General features: G+C 43.6%; 1 protein-coding gene across 3 annotated transcripts in view; it reads left to right on the top strand.

The window, feature by feature from the left end:
• The window catches only part of ECPAS (Ecm29 proteasome adaptor and scaffold), a 64,663-nt gene that overhangs the window by 39,344 nt on the left and 3,883 nt on the right, over nt 1-21,436 (top strand). For all 3 annotated transcript variants that reach the window (XM_080371821.1, XM_080371820.1, XM_080371822.1), the window contains exons 26-48: nt 868-922; nt 1,689-1,803; nt 2,742-2,807; nt 3,038-3,155; nt 5,037-5,204; nt 6,118-6,197; nt 6,971-7,076; nt 8,384-8,431; nt 9,463-9,584; nt 10,691-10,841; nt 11,771-11,836; nt 13,512-13,601; nt 14,098-14,164; nt 14,893-14,984; nt 15,074-15,140; nt 15,372-15,563; nt 16,521-16,729; nt 17,209-17,252; nt 17,809-18,001; nt 18,600-18,744; nt 19,403-19,508; nt 19,661-19,749; nt 20,886-20,957. In XM_080371821.1, coding sequence (XP_080227947.1) covers nt 868-922; nt 1,689-1,803; nt 2,742-2,807; nt 3,038-3,155; nt 5,037-5,204; nt 6,118-6,197; nt 6,971-7,076; nt 8,384-8,431; nt 9,463-9,584; nt 10,691-10,841; nt 11,771-11,836; nt 13,512-13,601; nt 14,098-14,164; nt 14,893-14,984; nt 15,074-15,140; nt 15,372-15,563; nt 16,521-16,729; nt 17,209-17,252; nt 17,809-18,001; nt 18,600-18,744; nt 19,403-19,508; nt 19,661-19,749; nt 20,886-20,957 — 2,461 coding nt within the window. The remainder of the gene's footprint in view (nt 1-867; nt 923-1,688; nt 1,804-2,741; nt 2,808-3,037; nt 3,156-5,036; nt 5,205-6,117; nt 6,198-6,970; nt 7,077-8,383; nt 8,432-9,462; nt 9,585-10,690; nt 10,842-11,770; nt 11,837-13,511; nt 13,602-14,097; nt 14,165-14,892; nt 14,985-15,073; nt 15,141-15,371; nt 15,564-16,520; nt 16,730-17,208; nt 17,253-17,808; nt 18,002-18,599; nt 18,745-19,402; nt 19,509-19,660; nt 19,750-20,885; nt 20,958-21,436) is intronic.

The following is a 21,436-nucleotide window of genomic DNA, read 5'->3' as shown; positions in this document are numbered from 1 at the left end:
TTTGTAAACATCTGACTTGCACTGAAGTCAGAGTGAGCTTAGTGTGAACAGCTGTTGCAAAATGTAATAGTACGTCTTCCCTTGGGAAGGAGAGATTGGTGTCTGTATAATTTTCAGGATTTATTTTTGGAAAACATTAAAAGGCACTCTAGTTGGGGAAGAAGGGGGAGAACTAGATGGAATTCCTGGACCTGGTTTCACAGAGCTTATCACAACTTTGGTACCTGAGAGCAGTTACGATGTCCTTCATGTGTTCCGTATTTTTGATGTGCTTTGATGGAAACCTTATGTTTAGGGTGCTTGTCTGTAATGAGAGAATGTGAAAGGTCCCATGCAAGGACTTAATAAAGCATTCCCAACCAAAATGTCTGCTCTCTGCGTAGAGGTACTACAGGCTGTGATGGGACCATGTAACCATTTTCTGCTCTCCAGGTAACGATAAAGAGCTTTGGGACAATAAGTGCTTTGCAAATGTAAGATCATATTTACACTGATCTAAACAATGCACCTTGTGGGAGGTGGCAAAATCCACTAGTTTGGGGATGAAGTAAAGATGTCCTTGCACAAAAGACAGCCCCATCTGGCTGCATTACTCCTATGTATTAGACAAGGAAAATAAAAGTTGTTTACTAATGGCATGATAGCTGTAAGGAGATGCTGGACTAATAACTGTTACCTTCTGTGAATGTCAGTAAAGCTGCTGCTTACCTGTCTGGAAAGGAGGGCAGTTCTTGTCATAGGTGCAGCTCAAATAGGCAACCTCACTGGTACAGTAGCCTGTGTTTATCTGTTAGGAACCTGCCTTGAGACCAGACAAAGGATCCAAAACCTGAGATAAAAATAATGTCCTTTTTTCTCACTTTACAGTCTCATCTCAAGGATATTCAAAGTGCATTTGTTTCAATTCTGTCAGATAGTGATGGTAAGTACTATCGCATCTTAAGAGTTGTGTCTTTTGGTGGTCTTTTAACAGAATGGAGGGAATGTTTGAGCAGGCAGAAAGTCACCTACGTTCTCTCTGTCAGTCAGCATTAAAAGGTGACTGTAGCAACATCCTATTTCTGATATAATAGGAATGATTTCTAGACATCACATGTAGTCATAAGAAGCACAGCTTTTTTCTGTTCTTTGCTAACCATGCACAAATCTTTTTCTGCATTTGCCCTTTCAGACTGCAATGACAGAAGCTGTTCAGTGGTGCTGCTTCTGGTCTGCTTTGAGCAGCAGGATGCATAACAGAGTTCTGCATGGACAGGAACTCTAAGCCATCTTTAAGCTACCAGATTTTGGCTGGTAGTTCTCCCCATTGCAGCTGCTGGAAAGGGTGGCGTGTGGCAGCCTATCCAAAGCTCACTGAAGTTGAAGAGAGTATTACTATTAACTCTGCTGGACTTCAGGGGCCAGCAGTGTGTCAGAATACTTAGGACTCTTGGAACTATCTCTGCTATTTTAAAACCTGCACTGACAATATTAATATGAAGGTGTCACCTGGAATGATGGCGGTATGCTTTCAAAACAAATAGCTGTTTCAGAATTCAAAGCTGGTGTCTTGCCAGACTAGATCTTGTCTGAAACGGAGAGTTGTGAACTGCAGCACAGAGATCTTTTGGTAGGGACTTATTTTTGAAATTTGTATGTTACTTTATTACATGCTTGTATTTAATTTTACTTTGTAAAATTTCTTGCAGAGCTTAGTCAAGATGTTGCTTCAAAAGGTCTTGGACTGATATATGAACTAGGAAGTGAACAGGATCAGCAAGAGCTAGTCACCACACTTGTTGATACACTTATGACTGGGAAAAGGTACAGTGAGGGAGTACTCTGAGCTATGTGTCTGATGGCAACAAAAGTGTACCTCTCTTGCGTGTGGAAAGAGATGTCTTGTGGCCAGGGGCAAGCCAACATGTGTATATTCCCAGTGGGTAAACTGGGACATTTCTTAATTCAGCTTAGTTTGTAGTAACTGAAATTGTTCTGATTTTGTTTCATTCAACAAAGCTTCAAAATAATGGTTCTTTCCTGGTTCAGGCAGTTCAGATCAGTTGGGGTTGGGTTAGATTTCCTACTTGCTGCATTGTGTAATTGCAAAAGACAATGACCACTTGCAGCAACTCTGCACAGTGTGAATGTTGCAGAAGCAGGGACTTGCTTGTGCCCAAAATGTACCTTTTGCCGAGGAATTCTTGTTTAATGGTTGCTTGTCTGCTTCACTGCAAACAATGCTGGTCCTGCAGGACTCCTGGCTAGTAATTATGTTCATGGGTGCTGGAAATGTTCTTCTAACAGCCTACTCCTGTCTAATCTTGTATGAGTGTGGCCACTGTGAATGACAAAAACCTAGGCTGGGAGTGTGGGGATCCAGCGATGGTAAACTGAAAGAGATTAGATGAATGGAAATTGGATTTTTTTCATTTTGAAGTAGAGAATTGCAAACCATTATATGGGTTGTGTGTGAGCAGAAATAAAAAGCCATCCTTTCACGTTTTGACTTTTTACTTTTTGACTGCACAGCAGAACCTTCACTTTCTGCAGCATTTCCTTAATATTACACATGATACGGGTTAATGAGATTCCTTGCAGCTTGTGTGGTTTCACACCTATATGGTTTTTGTGGGATTTGAGCTGAAGGAATGGGAAATTGCTGAGTTAATAAAGCAAACCAAATTAACTTTCTGTTCTGTAGTGTGGTCCATTCAGGGGCAGAGTTTGGTAAAGCTAATTCTGGACCTCTTTTCTACCAGAGCCAAACATGAGATGACTGGAGAAACTGTGGTGTTTCAGGGTGGCCTGAGCAAAACCCCAGATGGGTAAGTTTACTGGCAGTCTCAGTGACAGACGCACAATCAGTGCTGATAAAACGGCTTCCTGAGCTTTTTGTTCCTTCTTGTTCTTTAAGTTACCGTTAACTATTTTCTTGTGATACAGATAGGGTATTCATTTATCTCTGCTTTAGTCTGTGGTTTGACTATAGTTTTAGCTATTATGGCACTTGTGTAGCTAAACATAGTAACACTGATCTCACTTCTGTTTTCCAAAGTCAAGGCCTGTCTACCTACAAGGAGCTTTGTTCTCTGGCTAGTGATCTCAATCAACCAGACCTGGTGTACAAATTCATGAACCTGGCCAACCATCATGCCATGTGGAATTCTCGGAAGGTAATTTGCTGCTTTCATACCACTTCCATTCCCACCATGAACTCTGGAAACAATAACTGCATTTCTCTATCTCTGGTTATGGGATCTGTGGGTAACTGCTTGTGAAGGCTTTGATGTTAGGTTCAATGGAAATTTATCAGCCTGAAAAACAGATTTAGGATTGCTTGAAATTCTTACAACAAAACATTGGTATCGTAGGGTTCATATCATTCTACATTACTCTCTGAATCAACTGTGATCCTTTCCCTTTACTTTTGAGTGTGCTTAGAGGCCAGGTCTTGACATGTTCAAACAGCGAGGTAATATTTTCAAAACAGGATGAGTTTTCAGATGCTAGAGAAGGTGACTTTTGTTATGTAAAAAGGCAGAGCAAAAAGTATTCAGCATAGGAACTTGTTGCTAAGCCGGTTGACAATATACCAGTTAAATCACTGCTGCCAGAAGTACTCTTTTTTAACTGGGTCTTGGTATTTTAAAGCTACTAGGAACTCTAGCAAAGCCAAAATAGTACAGGATCCACATCCTGCCAAAAAAAGTCACATCATAAATTTGAAGATTCAGGTATACTTCTCAGAGCTTAACTCGGGAACTTGTTCACTGGCTTTAGATAAGCATGGAAAACTGGTTGTGACCCTGGGAGCAGGCAGAGCACCTTTTGAGTGCTTTCATGCAGAAGAACCAAGTAGCTGCACCTACTATACTGCACCTTTCACGCTCTTTCCTCCTTGCTACCTGAGATTTTAAGTCTGGCAACACCACCTAATGCAAAAAACAAGCCCCAGCGTTAAGTTTCATCCAGAGTGTGACAAATCGGCATGCTTCTCAAGACTTCCCGCTCTTTGCCTGGGAACTGAGAAGGACAGGAGCATGGTTAGGTTCCTGACCCTTGTGGAATTGCAGCAGTCAGGATGAGTCAAGAAAATCCACTCAGCAACTGCAGGTTGAGCTTTAGCATTTCAGGAATTTTCAGAATCATGCAAGTTGAAAGGGGCATCTGGAAGTCTCTGCTCCAAGCCTCCACACAAGAGCTAAGCAGAGCAGGCCTTTCAGGGCCTTGCAGATGATGCCTCCCTTTTCCTTCTATTTTCTGCAGCCTCTTGCTCATCACAGCAGTGGTCCTAACTGAGAGTGTCTTTATTAGTCTTCCTTTTCTAGACTAACCCAGACAGCACATCCTGTACTGTGAAATCCCTAGCATGGGGTTTTGAGTGGCAGCTTTTGACACTGACATGAAGTCATTAGAGGCTGTCACTGCACTACAATTTCTTATTGGGCTGTCCTCCCAAATCCCAAGGGACTTCACAGGCAAGCATCAGTTCCACTGTGTTACAATTGACAGTGGGATTGACAGTGTTGGAGAAAGAAAAGAGTATGGAAGAGTACTTGCGTTTTAAAAGTAAATATGAACAGATGCAAAATGATAATCCACAGAAGTTTCAGGTTGTAGAGGTAAGGTAAAGTTGTCTTAGCTTCTCAGTTCCTAAGTTGTTCTAAATACAGCAGAGTTGTAGGGAAGCGGTGGCCCACCCTCACCAGTTTTACGGAGAAAGAATCTTTCAGAAGAGTATATTCAAGTCTTGATAGTTTTAATTCTTCACCACCAATTTTGCAAAGGGAGTCAATCAGTATCTTGAAATGAAGGTTGAAGAGAAAGAAGTTTTGAAGTATTGTGTTGTCTGCTGAGTGTGTTTGTATGCTTGAGAACACTGTGGTACTGTAGTGCTGATGGGTGGGTGTAATTCTGGTACCATTCCAGCCCTTTTGGTTTAGTCTAAATCTAAACTGTATCAATCAACTTTGCCACTGACTGGTGTGCTCAGGTGCAGTAACTGAGTGAGTGATTAGATTGTTTCAAAAAATACTCCTTTGTCATCATTTCAGGGAGCAGCTTTTGGTTTCAATGTGATAGCTGCCAAGGCTGGAGAACAGCTAGCTCCATTTTTGCCCCAGCTTCTTCCCCGGCTCTACCGTTACCAGTTTGACCCCAACCTGGGCATTCGACAGGCAATGACCAGTATTTGGAATGCCTTGGTCATGGACAAGTCAATGGTGAGTGAACAGCGAAGTGCATAGCGGTGGGTTTGCTGCTAGCCAGCAGCATCTCAAAGATCCTTGTGGGACGGTTGCATCTTGTGAAAGGAGGGGCTGTGCAGGAAGGGGGGAAGTATTGTCCTACAGAGAAAGAGGTGCTTGAATCCATGTGTGAGCTGGGGTGTGTGCACAGGTTTTGTACTGCCCCTTACATGTGAAAGCATATCGCAGACGTTGTTTGTACAGCCAGTGTTAAGAGTTCATGGTTTACTTTACTTTAAGGGAGTCTTTCCACCCTTTGATATTGCTTTGACATTGCTTATGAGAAGCTCTTCCAGGAATCCTTGTGGCCTAAGATGTGCTTCCTAGAGCAAGAGCATCTAAGTATGGTTCCTCAGTTTTTAAGTGGGAGGAAACCCATGGGAAGAAGCTGTTCCATCAGTCTGAGGGAAATTTCTCCTAGACAAATTTCAGAAATAAGTGGTTTTTGTGAGGTGTCCTTGCTTTTGCTGTGAAAGGCCTGGAACTGGGTTTGCAGATCTTTTCTCCTAGCAAAGCTGATCTTAGGATGAAGTCATCTGCTCTGATACCTCATCAGAGTGCAGCTGCTTCTCCTGTAAATGTGTGTTTTGTGCTGCTTCTAAACAGTTCAGCTGGGAAAGAACTCTTTTCTTGTCATCTATGTCACAGCATTAAGCCCTGAAGCAGTGCAGAGAAAGTGTCTAAAGCAAAGTCAGAGTAAGTTTGCATTGGGTAAGCTCTGGCAAGCATTAGTTCACCTGCTGTGACTGAAGGCAGGTTGTTTGTCCAAAAGGATCTTTTTTTTTTTTTTTTTTATCTTCTACCCCACCCCCTGCCCCGCACCCAAAATACAGAATGAGGATGCATGACTCATGTTTGTTTCATGATTTTTCCTTTTTTTTAATAATAGGTTGATAAGTACATGAAGGAAATTCTTGAGGATTTGATCAGTAACCTAACCAGCAGTCTGTGGAGGATCAGGGAATCCAGGTATTGCTAGGAAAAGTAACAGATTTTTCTTCAAACTTTCTTTTCTCTTTTTCACCATAAACTTGTTAACCTGAAGAAGTTGAGGGGGGGAAGAGAACACATCCTTTCATCAGGATAGAGCCCAGTCTTGTAGTCTGCACTTGAAATGTGGTACAATCTTGAAGCTGTTTGCTTCGTTGAGCCTGAAATTTTTTTTTGCATGTAGCTTGAGCATGATACTAAACAACATTCTCTGAAGGAGGAGATTTTTGGTTGCAAAGTTCTTGCATATTCTTGGACCTGAAATATTGCTTAATGTTAGAAAATCTTGGCAGTCTGGCTAAATACATACTTGGCAGCAGGATGCCAGTTGGTATAGTATTTTTAATAAAGCTTTTTGTTTATAGTGGTTTGTAGTTACGCTGTATTGGAAACTTCATTTTAGTTTCAGTTCTAGACTTTAGACCATTTTGTTTTGTTCTTATCCTATACTTATAAAAAAGAAATCGGAAACAATTTTGTAACTGGAATGTTTGCATAGGCTGCTGTGGTGAAGATTGCTTTCTCACTTGCTGTCACCTGTTTCAGATTTCACCTGACTGGCTAAACATCTTTTTTCCTCTGCTAAAGGAGATGTTCTTATGACAGAGTAGGTTGAGGATTTGAGGAAAATAAGGAATGTGAAATATTCTTGGGGTTTTTTTTAACCACTTGCTTACATTTATAAATGTATCTATATACACCTGTATCAAATAAGTACACCATATGAAAGAAAGAAAATTCCTTGTTTGCAGCTGTCTGGCACTGAATGACTTACTAAGAGGAAGACCTTTGGATGACATCATAGACAAGCTTCCAGAGATCTGGGAAATCCTATTCAGAGTGCAAGATGACATTAAGGTAATGGAACTGACAATTGAACAGGAATCTTCAACAGAAAATACAGTGATCAAGCTCTGAGGTGTTTAAAGAGAGATTCTGTGAGAAATAAAGTCGAAGCCAGTGGGAATTTTGGGTATTAATCAGACTAGAAATTGAAAGCCTCTTGCAGTTAAAATCTCCATGCCACGTTGGGAATTATTTGTATATGTTTCTCACATTTTTAAGTGTTGGTTTTCATTTGTACCGTGTTTATTCTTGATGGTTCAGCATTTTTCGTGAATATACAAGAATTCCTAAGTATTTGCTTAACTCTCAAGTTTAGAAACACTTATTTTGGGCTGCTTTTGTGCTTAAATATCTTGCATATACAAAGTCAGAATTGTCAGGTCTTTCCAAGCTGCATTTTTGCTGAATCCAGACTTCCCTGGTCAAGCTTAAGCAAAAGCTGAGCTGTTTTCCAAAGTGTACTGTGTACCAGGAAGTTGCTTCCATACTAGTAGATTTAGTGTGTTCAGAAATGTGCCTGGGAACTGGAACCAACTGAGCAGTTTTTCCTTAGGCTGTATTAGCCTGCAGAACAGAGTAACCACCTGCAGACTGCCTTTTGGGAAGGGTCTAATTCCTGAATTTTGCTTGAAATTGTTTGGGAAAGTGTACTTGTGGCAGGCCAGATTTTTTCCAAGAACACCCTAAGACATTACCAGTCCAGGTGATTGTGTTTCAGTACCCAGTAACTGCGATCTAGCTGTATTGGTAGATACAGCTTAATTCATCAATACAGGTAAAGAGTCTAATTGGTGGTGGTGTCATGTGCCACCACAGCTGCACTGATTTTACTGTTTACTTTTAGTCCATCTTTCTCTAGTCCTAGACATTCAGTTCACTACAGCATCACTAAGCAACAGGCATTATACTGAGGAGTGGGTAAAGCAAACCCAGAGCATGGTATACTACTTTTTGCAGTAGAAAGTTCCATTGTTTTCTGGGGGGTTGTTTCGGGGTTTTGATATTTGTTTGGCTTTTTTTGTGGGTTTTTTGTTGGTGTGTCCTTTTGTTTTGAAAAGGACAACCAATAAAATATTATCACAGGCACAAATGTGAACAGAAGCTCAGAGAACCTGGCAGTGTCAGGCAGGTTTGTTTATGTATTTGACTAGACCAGATACTCCAATGGACCAAAGCAAAAATTTCTTTGAAAGGTATCATATTAAGTATTGGCCATGAATATAACCTTGTCAGTACTAGTGTTATACTTACCAGTTAATATGAATCATTCTACAGAAGATTTAAAAATAGCAACAATGGATTGTTGATTTCTTTTTTAGGAGACTGTGCGAAAGGCAGCAGAACTAGCCCTAAAAACTTTAAGCAAGGTAAAACACTAATTTTGTCATTTGAGCGTGGAGATGTGTGTGGTTTTGATGTCAGGTAATCGTTCACTACCATATCTGCAGGACTGACCTGTTCACCATGGACTGTTGTCTGGAAAAGATCTGTAGTACAAGGAGGGGTTGTGATAAACAGGGCAGCCCCCTTGAAAGCAATCATAATAGCTTGACCACATACTGCTCAGTACTTCTGTTGATGCTGGTGAAGTTCTGCTGCTTGAGGGTAGTGCAATGTTAAGTTCTATACAACCGAAGGAGGGATATAGTGAACTGGGGTGCTGGGGGGGTTTTCCCCCCGATGTCCTTTTTTTTTTTTCCCCAGTTGGGGGTGGGATTTAAGGAAACTTCCTGTAACTTCTAACAGTTGATCAAGCTCAACTGATCTAGTTGACTAAGTTATGGAACCTCACTGCTGTGAAACAAAGTGATCTGACTGGACTTCACTTACCAGGGCTGTTACTAACACAAGATTCTTTGGGTGTAGTACACATACCGCTTAATACTGTGTCTGGTATTCCTCTCAAAAAGTCTTATTAGTGGAAATGGAAATAGGTCTTAAGAGCTGTCTTTAAAATCACAGCCTTCACAGTGCATGCAGCATGACATTTCAATGGCAAAAATTGCGATCTGGTCCAAAAATTTTGTTGCAATTGCAGAATCTGTTCTGATCTGAGACTTGCTGCTCTGCCTCATGTAATGATTGAATCCGTGTGGCTGAGATAGGCTGTCCCTCAACTGAGAGGTCCTTTGGTCCTTCTCTTCATCCAGATGCAGACCAGGGCCTGCTAGGGTCTGAATTTTTGTCTTTTCTGGAAGCTGACCATAGCTGAAACTCCTTTCAGGGATGTGGCTTAGGGCTTAAGTACCTCCTGGAGAGGATAATGAAGGTCTTAACAGAGCCTGGGTTTGGCTGTGAGCAGCTGCTCCTGTCTTCTGTGTGACAGAGAATGTGCTTTAATGTAATTTGAGCAGGGGGTTTGTATATAACTGCAACGCTGATTCTCACCTGTCCCCAGGTCTGTGTGAAAATGTGTGATCCCTCTAAAGGAGCAGCAGGTCAGAAGACGATAGCTGTATTGCTCCCTTGCCTCCTAGGCAAAGGAATAGTAAGCACAGTTGCTGAAGTCCGATCTCTCAGGTTAGTTTTGCATCATGTGTGTTGCCTGGGACTTGTGTCATGATTTGTCCCCGGGAGACCCAGCTTGTTCACCTGAGTTGCAGAAAGTTCTTTATGTTTGAAGTGACATATCTCTCCCCAAAACAGCTTTCCAGCTGAGTCCTCTTCTCACAGAGTTCAAACCCCCCGCCCTGGGAACTCTGCCTATTTTTTGGGAGTATCTGGCCTCTCTGCAAAAGCCCAGATTGAGTTTCCAGCAGGAAGTTGTTCTGATTTGCTGTGCATGAAGCTGTCCTTCAGGACCAGCATACCTCACCTGCCTGTAAACAGAAAATCCCATCACAGTTCTTGAAACTGCCAGGTCTTACTTCATGACTGGTTGTGAGTAAGGACAGTTCACACCCCAGAGGTGGCTGCATTTAGTCTCACTGTTCAAATACATTTTATGTCTTGTAACCATTGGATGTCCCTTAATGTGTTGGGACTTGTCACTTTGTAACCCTGTTTATTCCTTCATTTGCTTGAAGGACAGAAAAGCTGGAAAATTCAGACCTGGAGTGTAGTTGATGTTTGCAAAAAAATAATTTTATTTTATTGTACATGATTATCCAGGAAGGTGAGAAAGCTTCTAACAAATTATAGTGAATATTCCTTGAATTTTTCATCCCTTTTGAAGATCTGAAAACCCTTCGTCAAAATGAAGCCTGAGAGATGTGGTCAGTCTGAAGCTGACAAGTGAGATTTGAACAGATGATTGTAGTATTTTTCTTGGGCAGAGACAATGGATGCCTCTGGGGTGACTGTGCCCAGAGCTTTTTTAAAACATGAAGATGGGTTATTTCTTCCTGTGTCTGTCTATAGTACTGCCTCTTTGCCCATTCTCTTTGTGATACCCTGGCCAAAGTAAACAGCCTCTGTGCAAAGCATAGCATCAGTTGGAAGCTCAGGGCTAGGGTATGATTTTGCTTAAGCAGAGAAATACACAGATTTGTGTTTGCAGGTAGATTCATCTTGGTGTCTCTCAGGTTTGGATTGGCCTTGTTGGTACTGGATTACAGTACACCAGAGAGGTTTTTCAGCTAAGTCTGTGTGCTTCTCTGTTGACCTTCCTTTTGATCTTTTTCCAGCATTAACACTCTTGTGAAGATCAGTAAAAGTGCTGGGTCTATGCTGAAACCTCATGCACCAAAACTTATCCCAGCCCTGCTGGAATCCTTGAGTGTGCTGGAGCCTCAGGTCCTTAATTATTTGAGTCTTTGTGCAACAGATCAGGAGAAGGTAAGTGCAATTATAATGAGAAAGTACCATCAGAACAAAAATAACAAAGATTTAAGCTTCATTCAGTGAACAGAAAAATAGCAGATTTGGTTGAGAGGTGTTCAAAGATGCAGAGAGAAGTAGCTAGTAAGTTATTAAAAAAAGTTTCATCATTGGAATATGACTGGATAAATGTGGGGATTTTTTGAAGAGTTAGGGTTGTTTTTTTATTCACTAGACCACCACATATTTCAGAAATTGAAGAGCAATCTTAGTAAGACCCGTTGTTAAATGTCAACACCATATACAACTGTGAAACAGGTGAAGAGAGTCTCTAATAATTATCTGCAGTATAACTGTACTGTCAAACCTTTCTGGTTTACACAGGGGGATAACTGCAAAACTCACAACACAAGTTAGAAGGTGTGCCATAGTACTGTGGGCTGGAGGTGGACGTTGTCAGCACGGTGTCCATTAATCTGTCTCAAAGAAACTTATTAATCAGTAGTGGTCTTCTAGGAAAGTGACTGAAACCCACTGTTCAGAAGCAAATATAGCTAATTTCATTGTGGGGAGGGACTCCATCTTCTGCAAACTCAGTCCTTTGCCAATGAGAAAGGAGTGACCAGGAGGTCAGAGAGGAAATTTTCCTCCCCCCCTCCCCTTTTTTCTTTTTTTGCCGCCTTCTTTTCTTTTTTTTTTTTTCCTTTCCATGATGTCAGGAGTACATGGTTTAGCTTATGTACTCCAGCTAGAACATTCGTCTGGCTCTGGAAAGGAGACACTCATAGTCTGTACACATAATTATTTTCTGTCTGTGTGCATCAGGAATGTATTTTGGGTTGAGTACGTGAGGTGGTAACTTACAGATTATGCCCTTTTTGCTATTTTTATGTTGAGTTTACACTTGGTTTTGGTTTTTTCCTTTTTATTTTTTTTCTTTTTTTTAGACTGCAATGGATAGTGCCAGACTTAGTGCTGTCAAGTCATCTCCTATGATGGAAACCATTAACATGGTAAGTACTTGATTCAGAAGGGTTCCAGTGTAAGGTATGTTGTAGGAGATGAATCGAAGTGGGAACTTTACAGAATACTTCTTCAGGGTTCATTTTATCATCACATTTCCATGGAGATGTCCACCTTCTTTTTCATGTTCTGACTTCCTTCATCCTGTCACCACAACTTACTCCTCAGATCAGTTGTGAATAACCTTGGCTCCATTTGGAGTTGGAGGGATTATTTCTCCACCTCAAGACCTGTCTGCTCTGATAAAGAAGGCATACTGCAAGCACTGTCAGGAGCTGGTGTTTGGCACCATAGTTTCCTGCTGCTGGAGGAGGAGTTGCTGATGCGCAGACACTGTGCTGTAGGGTCTGTCTTGGCAGAGCGCTCTGCCCTCTGTAAGAGCCTGTCCCTTCCCAAAGAAAACTCACCTTTCTGCTCAGGCACTGCACACAGCGAGGCACATGTGAGCAGGCTGGGTGTGTGAGCATTGAGCTTTAGGAGAAGCATAGCCACCAGAGCTATTCTTTCTTTCTTGTGCTTATGGAACATTATCAACAGCAAGCCTTCTTGTACATAGCAGCATGTGGAGCTGAGTTCTGGTGTCAGGTGGAGTGCTCTCTATAAATAGTGTGTAAAGCAGCTAGGAATGGAAGGCTCCATGAAAAAGCGTACTCACTGCCACGCATCAGGCTGCAGCAGCTGCTGCTGTCCCTCCTCCCAGGCCATGCCTTGCCTCTGCCAGACCTGCAGGAGGTGGCTGTGCTTCCTGGAGGAGAAGAGAAACAGGACGGAGTAGCATGAAGATGTCCTGGCTTATGAGCAACATTCTCTCTATTCCTGTATATTCTGGGGCTGGCTGGGAGATTATATGATATAATCTTCCCTTCCCCATATATATATATGTAAAAAATATATCATATATCATAAATATATAATCAATATATAATGATCTAATTCTCTTCACCATACCAGTGCAGGAGGGAGAAGTGACAGATGATAGGACTTCTGAAGCTAGGAGAGGCTTACCTTCAGTTTGTTTGTGACGCTTGAATTTGCAAGGATGGATCTCCCCCTACCCCTAACAGCAGCGCTTCACAGAGTGCTGGTAACATGAGGCTTTCTGTTTCACCCAGTGGTATTTTATTCATGGGAGATTAGAAACAATACCAGTAACATCCTTTTTGTACCTTTATGTCATTTATACCGCTTGTTTGTCTTGAGTTGTTCAAAAACTGTCTTGACTAGTTTAATTTCATTGTCTCATTTGGATGTGTTAATGCTTCAGGGTTTCAGGAAGTTGGGGAAATATTGGCTTTTGTCCTTGGACATGCACACCTTTGCATCTCTTTACTTCCCCAGAAGGAGTTCTTGCTGGTGTGTTGCTTTCAGAACAGTTGGAGTGCAGGAGGATGTCATTTCCAGCAAATGATAATTTTAGCGGGGTCAGCTCAGCACAGGAGTGGGACCGGAGAATCTGTATGTGGTGGAAGCCACTTTGTGGTGCTTTTTTCCCACCATGCAGCAAACTTGCATGACTCACCTGAAGAGACCAGCCTGCAGAACTGAGGCATGCCTCAGCTGGAAGTAGATCAGCTTACGTCTGCTACCATTACCTTTCTTACTTACTTTCTTTCTTTCTGTCTGTCTTTCTTTCTTCCCCCCACGCTATCCCTTGCCTTTCTCTAGGGCTTGCAGTATTTGGATGTGTCTGTCCTGGGTGAGCTGGTTCCTCGGCTATGTGAACTGATCAAAAGTGGAGTAGGCCTTGGCACAAAGGTATGTCTGTGACTTTAATAGTCTATTTGGAAATGGAGACGGAACACAGAGCAGTGCCAATGTAAATATGGTTCTTTTGACTGTCTCTTTTAAAGTGACAGCTTGGGCTCATTCATACTGGAGTCATACTTGTGATTTTCTGAACGTGTGCTGCCTTAACCTCCCCTGTTAGCCACAATATGGCTCTTGGGCTCAGTGACACTTCAGTGGGGAAGGCTGCCCTTGATAGCTGTAAGTCTTTGAGGACCATCTATCCTGGGTGTGGGTCCCGGTAACTTTTTCACTTCCTAATTCAATTCTTGTTACTCATTTGTTACAGACTGGTTTTCTGCTTCTGCCCGTGGCTCCTGGGATATCAGGGCAGAGGCTAGGTGGGCCTAGATCATGTCATACAAGTGCATGTAGCCCCGCAGCAAGTATTGACAGTAATAGCCAGGGGCTAATATTCTTGTATGTTACCTTTTTGTTTCCCCCCCCCCTCCCCGCAATCTTCCAGGGAGGCTGTGCCAGTGTAATTGTGTCATTAACCACACAGTGTCCTCAGGACTTAACACCTTATTCAGGTAAGGTTTGTTTCTAGCGTTAGGTTTTAGTAGTGCTTTTTGTTGATGTTCTGTAGGTAGTATTTCCTCCCTGTTGGCCCTTGATTTTATCACAGGAATGATCTTTAGATGCATATTTTCCTTGGAGAGCTGTTTGAAGTTGTCTTGTCCGTATAAGACTGGCATGCTAGGGGGTAGGTCCAGGGGCTGTTACATACCTCATCAGGGTGGAAGAGGCAGAGGAAGGAGTTGAGAGAATTCAATAACACCCGGCAAGAACAGGCAGAAATATCGCTAGACTCCCTTGGAGCAGGCTAACAATGCCTGTGTCAGTGCAGTGCTGTCCATAAGCACTTGTTCCTTGAACTGGAGCTATGGGAGGAACAGAAACAGGGACGTCTCTTCCCTGTGTCTCAGTCTTCTCTTTACAATTTACTGTGATTTGATAGTAGAAAGAAGGTCACCTTTCTGTTGCAAGATAGGAATAAAGCTGAAAGCATGATTAGCTGGGGTGCTTCCTTTCAGGAATATGAGCAGTCGTGGTGTGCAGGCTGAGGCTGGCAAAACGCTAGCCTCCACTGAGGCTTGCTGTGTTGTGCTATGCACTTGTTTAAACGTAAGGACCCCACAAGTATGTGACAAGTAAGAAGGCATACAATCAGGCAATCTAATGAAATGCAGGCTGTTGTAATTCTTGCCACAGCAATGAAAACATGATACTTCTGATAAAGCAAAGTCTCTTCCAACAGGCAAACTTATGAGTGCTTTACTTACTGGCCTGACTGATCGCAACAGCGTGGTACAGAAGTCTTTTGCCTTTGCTATGGGGCATCTAGTCCGGGTGAGTAGGGGGTTGAGATGGTTTTAGGTTTTTTGTTGTTGGGGTTTTTTTGAAGTTTTTGAGTGAATTGAGTCTCTTCCCTGTTACAGACTTCCAGGGACAGTAGCACTGAGAAGCTGCTGCACAAACTCAGCAGTTGGTACATGGAGAAGGAAGGTATGTTGCTTTGGGGGCGTTCAGCTACAGAATACAGTGCAGAAAAAGTTCCTGTTGATAGCAGAAGCTAGTAAAGAAACATTGCTATATTGTGGTGCTTGGTTTCACTGGCTAATTCCCACATATTGTTATATAATACACTGCATTTCTTTGATTCTCAAGAGGCAGACCAAGCTGTTGAAGGCAAATCCTGCTTCCCAGTCATAATGTGTGATTGTTTTGCTCCTTCAGAGCCAGTGTACAGAACAGGCTGTGCTTTAACTGTGCATGCAATGGGACGCTACAGTCCAGACGTAGTGAAGAACCATGCCAAACATGTACTGCCATTGGCTTTTCTTGGCATGCATGAGTTTCCTGATGAAGAGAAAGGAGACAAAGAGAATTCTACTCTGTGGACTGAAGTTTGGCAGGAAAATGTACCTGGTAAGTTGTGCTGAGTGCTGAAAGCTTTCTGGGAAGCAGGGAGGGAGAAATACCATGCTTTCTGAAAATCCATTTTGGAAATAGAGTTCTCATGGTAAAAAATTTGGGAAGCTTGTTTACATTTTCTTCCTTGCTAAAGATATCCTGTGTGAGTTTTGGCACGCTAGCTTCTTTACGAGTATTTAAAATAATAACGGGGGTGTTAATAGCTGGGGATACACAGACACAGTCAGAAGTATTTTAAGACTGGGAGGTACTGAATGCCACTGTAGTGGCCATGATTGTGGTGCAGATAGCTGGACATCTTTGGAAATTTTTATGCAAGCCTTTATGGGCTGCTGTACACTCTGAAGTTACTGGGGACTTTGGCCTTGGTTTCTGTGGAGATCTCTCTGATGCCTGTGTCTTTAACTTCAGTGAATGAGTCTGCTGTAGAAGGGCTATTTTGCCATGCTGTCTGTTTGTAGAGGAAAATCTGCGTGCATGGTGAAGTGGTTTTGCTGGCTCCTTCTCTGACCTGATTTTGGATCTGGTCCCTCAGTGACAAGATCACTTTTCTGGAACTTCAGAAAGGAGCTGCAAAAAGTTTTACTGGTGACCTGTTCTCGTAAAAAAAAAAAAAACAAAAACAATCAAACAAACAACCCCACAAATTATATTCCTTATAAACAGGCTAACACAATGTCTGGTGTCTGCCATATGGAAGGACTGAGATGAGCTCTTGGTTAGATGTATGCTAAAGATTTTCTTTGGAAGCACCTGGGAAACAGAACCAAATCAGCCTGAGAGGAATTCTTAACCCCTTTGCCTGAAGTAGGCCATGCTGATATGTTTCATAGCCAAAATAAAAAAAGATAAATCTGTAATTGCTTTTTCTTTTTGCCTCTTTTTTTAAATAAGATCAGATTTTTGTTGGGTTTGTGGCAGCATTATGGTGTTTCTCTGTTTGCCACACAGGTACTCAGGGTGGCATCAGGCTGTATATGCAGGAGTTGATAGCCATTACCCAGAAGGCTCTGCAGTCCCAGTCCTGGAAGATGAAAGCCCAGGGAGCAGCTGCCATGGCATCAATTGCCAAACAGACAGGCTCCCTTGTACCGCCACATCTGGGAATAGTTATCTCTGCCCTGCTGCAAGGCCTGCCAGGGAGAACCTGGACTGGGAAGGTAAAAAAAGAGACTGGCACCTCGTGGATCACAGTGAACAGCAGCACTCCGCCCTTGGGCCAGGAAATGCGATGTTCTGTGCTGCAGAGCAGCATGTGTAGGAAGTCTGCCTTATGCCCTGCATTTAGCAGATATAAAAATGACACGGAGGATAAGTAGATAGAGTTCATGTGGCTTTAGTCGTTGGGTTCCTGCTTAGATTACTTGCATTGCACCATATTCTAGCCTTGAGGGGTACTAGCTTGTGCTGCACAGGGGTGACGCAAGGCTCCTTTCCGCTGCCAGTTTACTGCAGATGGAAAGCCAAGTCCACTACAGCAGAAGTGGTGAGAGCCAGACATTACTTCTCTAGGCTGGTTGTCATAGGCATATTTCCCCACTACCTCTCACAGCAGAGTACAAAGGTTTTGCTTGTACAGCAGGACTGTGCCATTTGGCTGTGTAGCATTTCTCAGTGCTATCTGTTTTACTTGTTGCAGGAGGAGCTGTTAAAGGCCATTGCCAGTGTCGTCTCTGCATGCAAGTAAGTGTCTTGAAAGAGGCGGTAGTCTCAGAACGTGAGATCTCAAAGAAGGAGGTTGTTGCACAATGTTGTTGCCTGTCTGGTGTTAGGGAGACTGAAAAGCACATCCTGACCTTGTATCGGCATGTGAGGAGTCTCTCTCCATTCTGCTTGTCAACATGTGGGTCACTGGTGAGAGCTGGGAGGGGCAAGCGATGCTTCTGAGAGACCTGCAGAGGTAACGTAGGGCAAGGAAGAGGGTGCTGAGAGGCCAGAATTGCAAAGAAGAAAGAAGAGCCTAAGGGGAAGGATGGACACCTTAAAGGGGAAAAGATAGGGAGAGGTAAATAGAAGAGTGAGGGGGAAAGTACGTCGGAAACATATGAGGGAAGACAGGAAAGAAACAGGGAGAACAGACAGGGTAAGAGCGAAGAAGAGCATGAGAGTGTAACTTCTGCTGTAACTGTTGGTAGGAAGCCCTGCGCCTGGACACAGGAATTACCTCCTATCTGTGAGAAGAGTGGTGTTTGGGAAGGGATTAATGTAGGTCTGACAGTTTCTGTGTGCCGTGTTTCAGTGCAGAGCTGCAGAAGTCGGTGCCTGGCCAGCCCACTGTCAATGATATTGTCCAGGCTGTCCTGAAAGAATGTCGGAAAGAGAATCTAAAGTATAAGATGGTGGCATTGCGCTGTGTGGCTGGGGTGCTGCAGGCAACCAAGGAAGACCGGTTCCAGGAGCTGGCAGATATCATCTTTCCCATGATAAAGAAGGTGACGGTTCAGTTTCTTGAGTTTGCCCTCTTTCAGTGCAAAAGACCCAAGTGGTGACAGTCCAGCTGATGCTGGACACATGCCAGGTTTCTGCCCCACACTCAGCTAGATCCCTGGTGCAACTGAAAGACTGTTGGTGATCCCCATCAGGGCTTGTACCTGTGCTGCCCAAATTCTGAACTGGCCCAACTGTTCTCTAGGCAGAGCCCTTCCTCTGGTGTACAGTGCTGCTCTGATACAGCATTGGAAGTTATTTCCTGGCTGCTCTACAGGCAGCAAGGGACTTGTAGGAAGCTGTGTTAGGGTGCTTCTGTTTAGTATCAGTAGTGCTTCACAGCTCTGCAAGTGGGACTGGTATAGCACAGGCAATATAGTTTGGGTGCAAGGCCAGAGAGCCTACCGTGCACTTCTGCAGGCTGCCAGCAGCGCCAGAGCTGCCGGTGGCTGTGGGGAGCCTGTGCTGCATCTGTGTGGAGGCACCAAGAGGTTACAGGACTGGTGGGCACAGAGTGCAAGGGAAGACTGAAATGCACTGAAGTGTGTGGCTAGCCTGCCATCCTCCTTCTGTCAATCACACTGCCCCCCATGGTCTCTGCAGAACTCTCTGGAGAGCATGGGCTTGAGTTTACCAAAGCATGATGAAGAGGATGAGGACATGAGGGAGAAGGAGCTGCAGATGGAGTACGTGATCTGTGCCTTCGAGACCCTGGGCAAAGCTTGGCCAAGGAGCCCAGAGACACAGCGTAAGTCGGCTAATGGTGTGCAAAGCAAATTTTCTCAGTTCAAACTGTTTCCTCTTAAAATTAAGAAGGGAAGGAGGGAGGGACCTGGAGATGGTGTGAGGAGTAAGGAAGATTTTGAGGAGCTGCAGGTTCTTGCTGCCTGCAGCTTGCAAGATCTTCAGTGAGAAAGTTGCCTCAACATCTTTCCCACGGAGTAGCCCATCCTTGGGGAAATTGCTTTAATGTCTTAAATTCACTTCACCAAACTGTTCTGAGTGTATGGAGACATGCAGAATGCCTGAGGTGGCTTGTTTAGTCAAAAGCAGCCTAGTTTTGCTGCTCACATTTATGTCTGCATTAAAGCTGTTAGAAGGTGGAGGAACTGGGTATTCTGGGGAAAAAAAAACAACAGCCAACACCAAAAAACCAAATACGTTGCTTTTACTAGCATGCCAGAATATGTAGTGCAGCTGTTTATCTTCCAGTGGTTGTAAGGAGAGTGTTGATGTGATGGAGACTTTCAGAGTCCCTCATTGCAGGATGTTGACTTGGTCGTATGCAGTGACTAGCTTGATGTCACTTGGAGGAGGAGCACAAGGAACACCTGGGAGACAGAACAGGAAGTGTTTCCCTTTGCCTTTCCCCACAGTAACACAATTGCATTCTTATTTTTCTGTAGGTTGCTATCGCCAAGAGTTTTGCAAGTTGATGTGTGACCGTCTGAAACTCAGCACGTGGAAAGTGCAGCTTGGAGTGCTACAAGCCATGAATATATACTTTCAAGGGTAATTCTCCTTTCTGCAATCCACTTTGTGTCTTTTCTTTGTTGCTTCAAACTGTTTAATGAAATTGAAGGTGATGCTGGATTCTTTTGAGGAAGTCAAGCTGACTTCTGCCCGTGATACAGCATGTCTGACAGAGTTTCTGTATTTGGCAGGCTTATGCTGTTTGAGGAGGAGCAGTCAGACCCTGTGGCTTTGACAGAAATACTGTTGGAAACTTGTTCGTCTATCACACATTCTTTAGGTAAATGGACTTTTCCTGGTTTGTGGTTGATAATTAATTGCTCATTAATACATTCCTCCTGCGGGGGTTGGCTGGTATAGGGAGTGCAGCATAAGCATAAGCTCTCAGAGATGACATTTTGCTTTTCCTTGCACTGCGCTGTGGTTATTCTGGTGTTGCAGTAGCTGTTCAGGACAGTACTGTGCAGGGTGCTGTGCACAGAGAAGTAAATTGGTGTGGTGCAAAAGAGTTCTGAAAGGGGAAGGAGAGGCAGACAGCAAACTGCAACCTCTCAGGTATGCAAATTGGAAGCATGGTAATTTTCAGCATGCAGAAGATGGACCCCACCTAATCCAGCTGTTACTGATTTAATGAATCACAAGCTTTCTGCTCCAGTTCGGACTTCTTGGATACGTATGCATTGGAAAGACTCAAAATTTTCTCAGACAGCTAGCGCATGAAGCTCGGAGGCTTTGAGGCAGTTTGTGTTCTTCCTGGGCCAAGTGCCCATGGGGCTGTAAATGCTGCCTATGTAATGTTGATGGTTGTGGGGCTCTTCGTTACTTTGGTAGTGTTTCTGCTTGTCCTGTGACTGTAACAGTGTCCCAAGTCTCCTCATACCCACATGTGGCTACCAATCCAGAGACCCCTTTGGAGAAAGCTTCTTTTTAGCTATGAGTCCTCCTGGAATGAGACTCTAAGCAAGATTTTACCTCAGGAGACCAAATAACTTTTTGTGTCAAGCTTGTGCTTCTTGGCATAGAGTACCCTCACTTAATGCTACTTGTTAAAATTTGGATGGTTTATAGCCGTTACAACTCACCAAAAGAACAGGCTGTTAGCGCACAAGTTGTGCGTCATCACGCTGCAGCTAGGCCAGCATTGTTCCCTTTCAACCCATGCAAGCACTGCAGTAGAGGCAGAGGAGACGCACAAGGTTTAGCTGACTCATCAGCCTCTAGTTGGCCACTTGCTGCCATTCAGCTGTGTCTAACCGGGGAGCCGTGCAGACTGCCGGCACAAATGAGCTTCAGTGAGCTGTGCTAACAGGAGTGGTCTGGAGACTACAGTGGTGACGGCTTTTTGTACAGTTAATGTGCCTTTGGTTCTCAGTGTGGTTGTGGGTTTTTTTTGTGTTTGTTTTTTAAATCCCTCAGAAAACAAAAGTTACACGTCCATAAGAACAGAAGCTTTGTCTGTGATACAGCTGCTGCTCACCAGACTGCAAGGTGAGACTTCTTGCTTGCCACCTGGGAGAGCCTCTTGTTTGGTAAAGAAGGCACTTGGCTGTGTGGCCTGGAGCCCTGGAGAGATGGTGTTACCTTCTGCTTGCAGCACTGGGTGGTTTTAGGGTGGTTGGGACTTGGAGTTCTGTGCTTGGTGACTCCGGAAACTTGGTTTGAAGTACCTGTGGATAAACTCAAGGTCTGAAGTACTGTTGGATACTCCTTGGGTGAGGAAAACATCCAGCAAGGAGGGTCCCAGGGAGAGCACACAGGACTGAGCGTGTAGTCAGATTCTGCTCAGTGTGCGAGCTCCACAGAAGGAAGAGCTGCTGTTTGTGCAGAAGAGTAGTTTCTACCCTTTCAGTGCCAAGTTTAGTTCCTCATTATTTAGGATTTAAACCTCATGGAACTTGAGAGAATTAGTCTAGTTAGGTCTCAAGGTCATGCATTTCCGCAGTTGTTCTGTGGTAAGCGTTTCCTTT

Source organism: Falco punctatus (genome assembly GCF_963210335.1).
Source record: "Falco punctatus genome assembly, chromosome: Z".
In the NCBI taxonomy this organism is placed as follows: domain Eukaryota; kingdom Metazoa; phylum Chordata; class Aves; order Falconiformes; family Falconidae; genus Falco; species Falco punctatus.
Note: the sequence above shows the minus strand (reverse complement) of the source record. Positions and strands in the feature narration are given on the sequence as shown.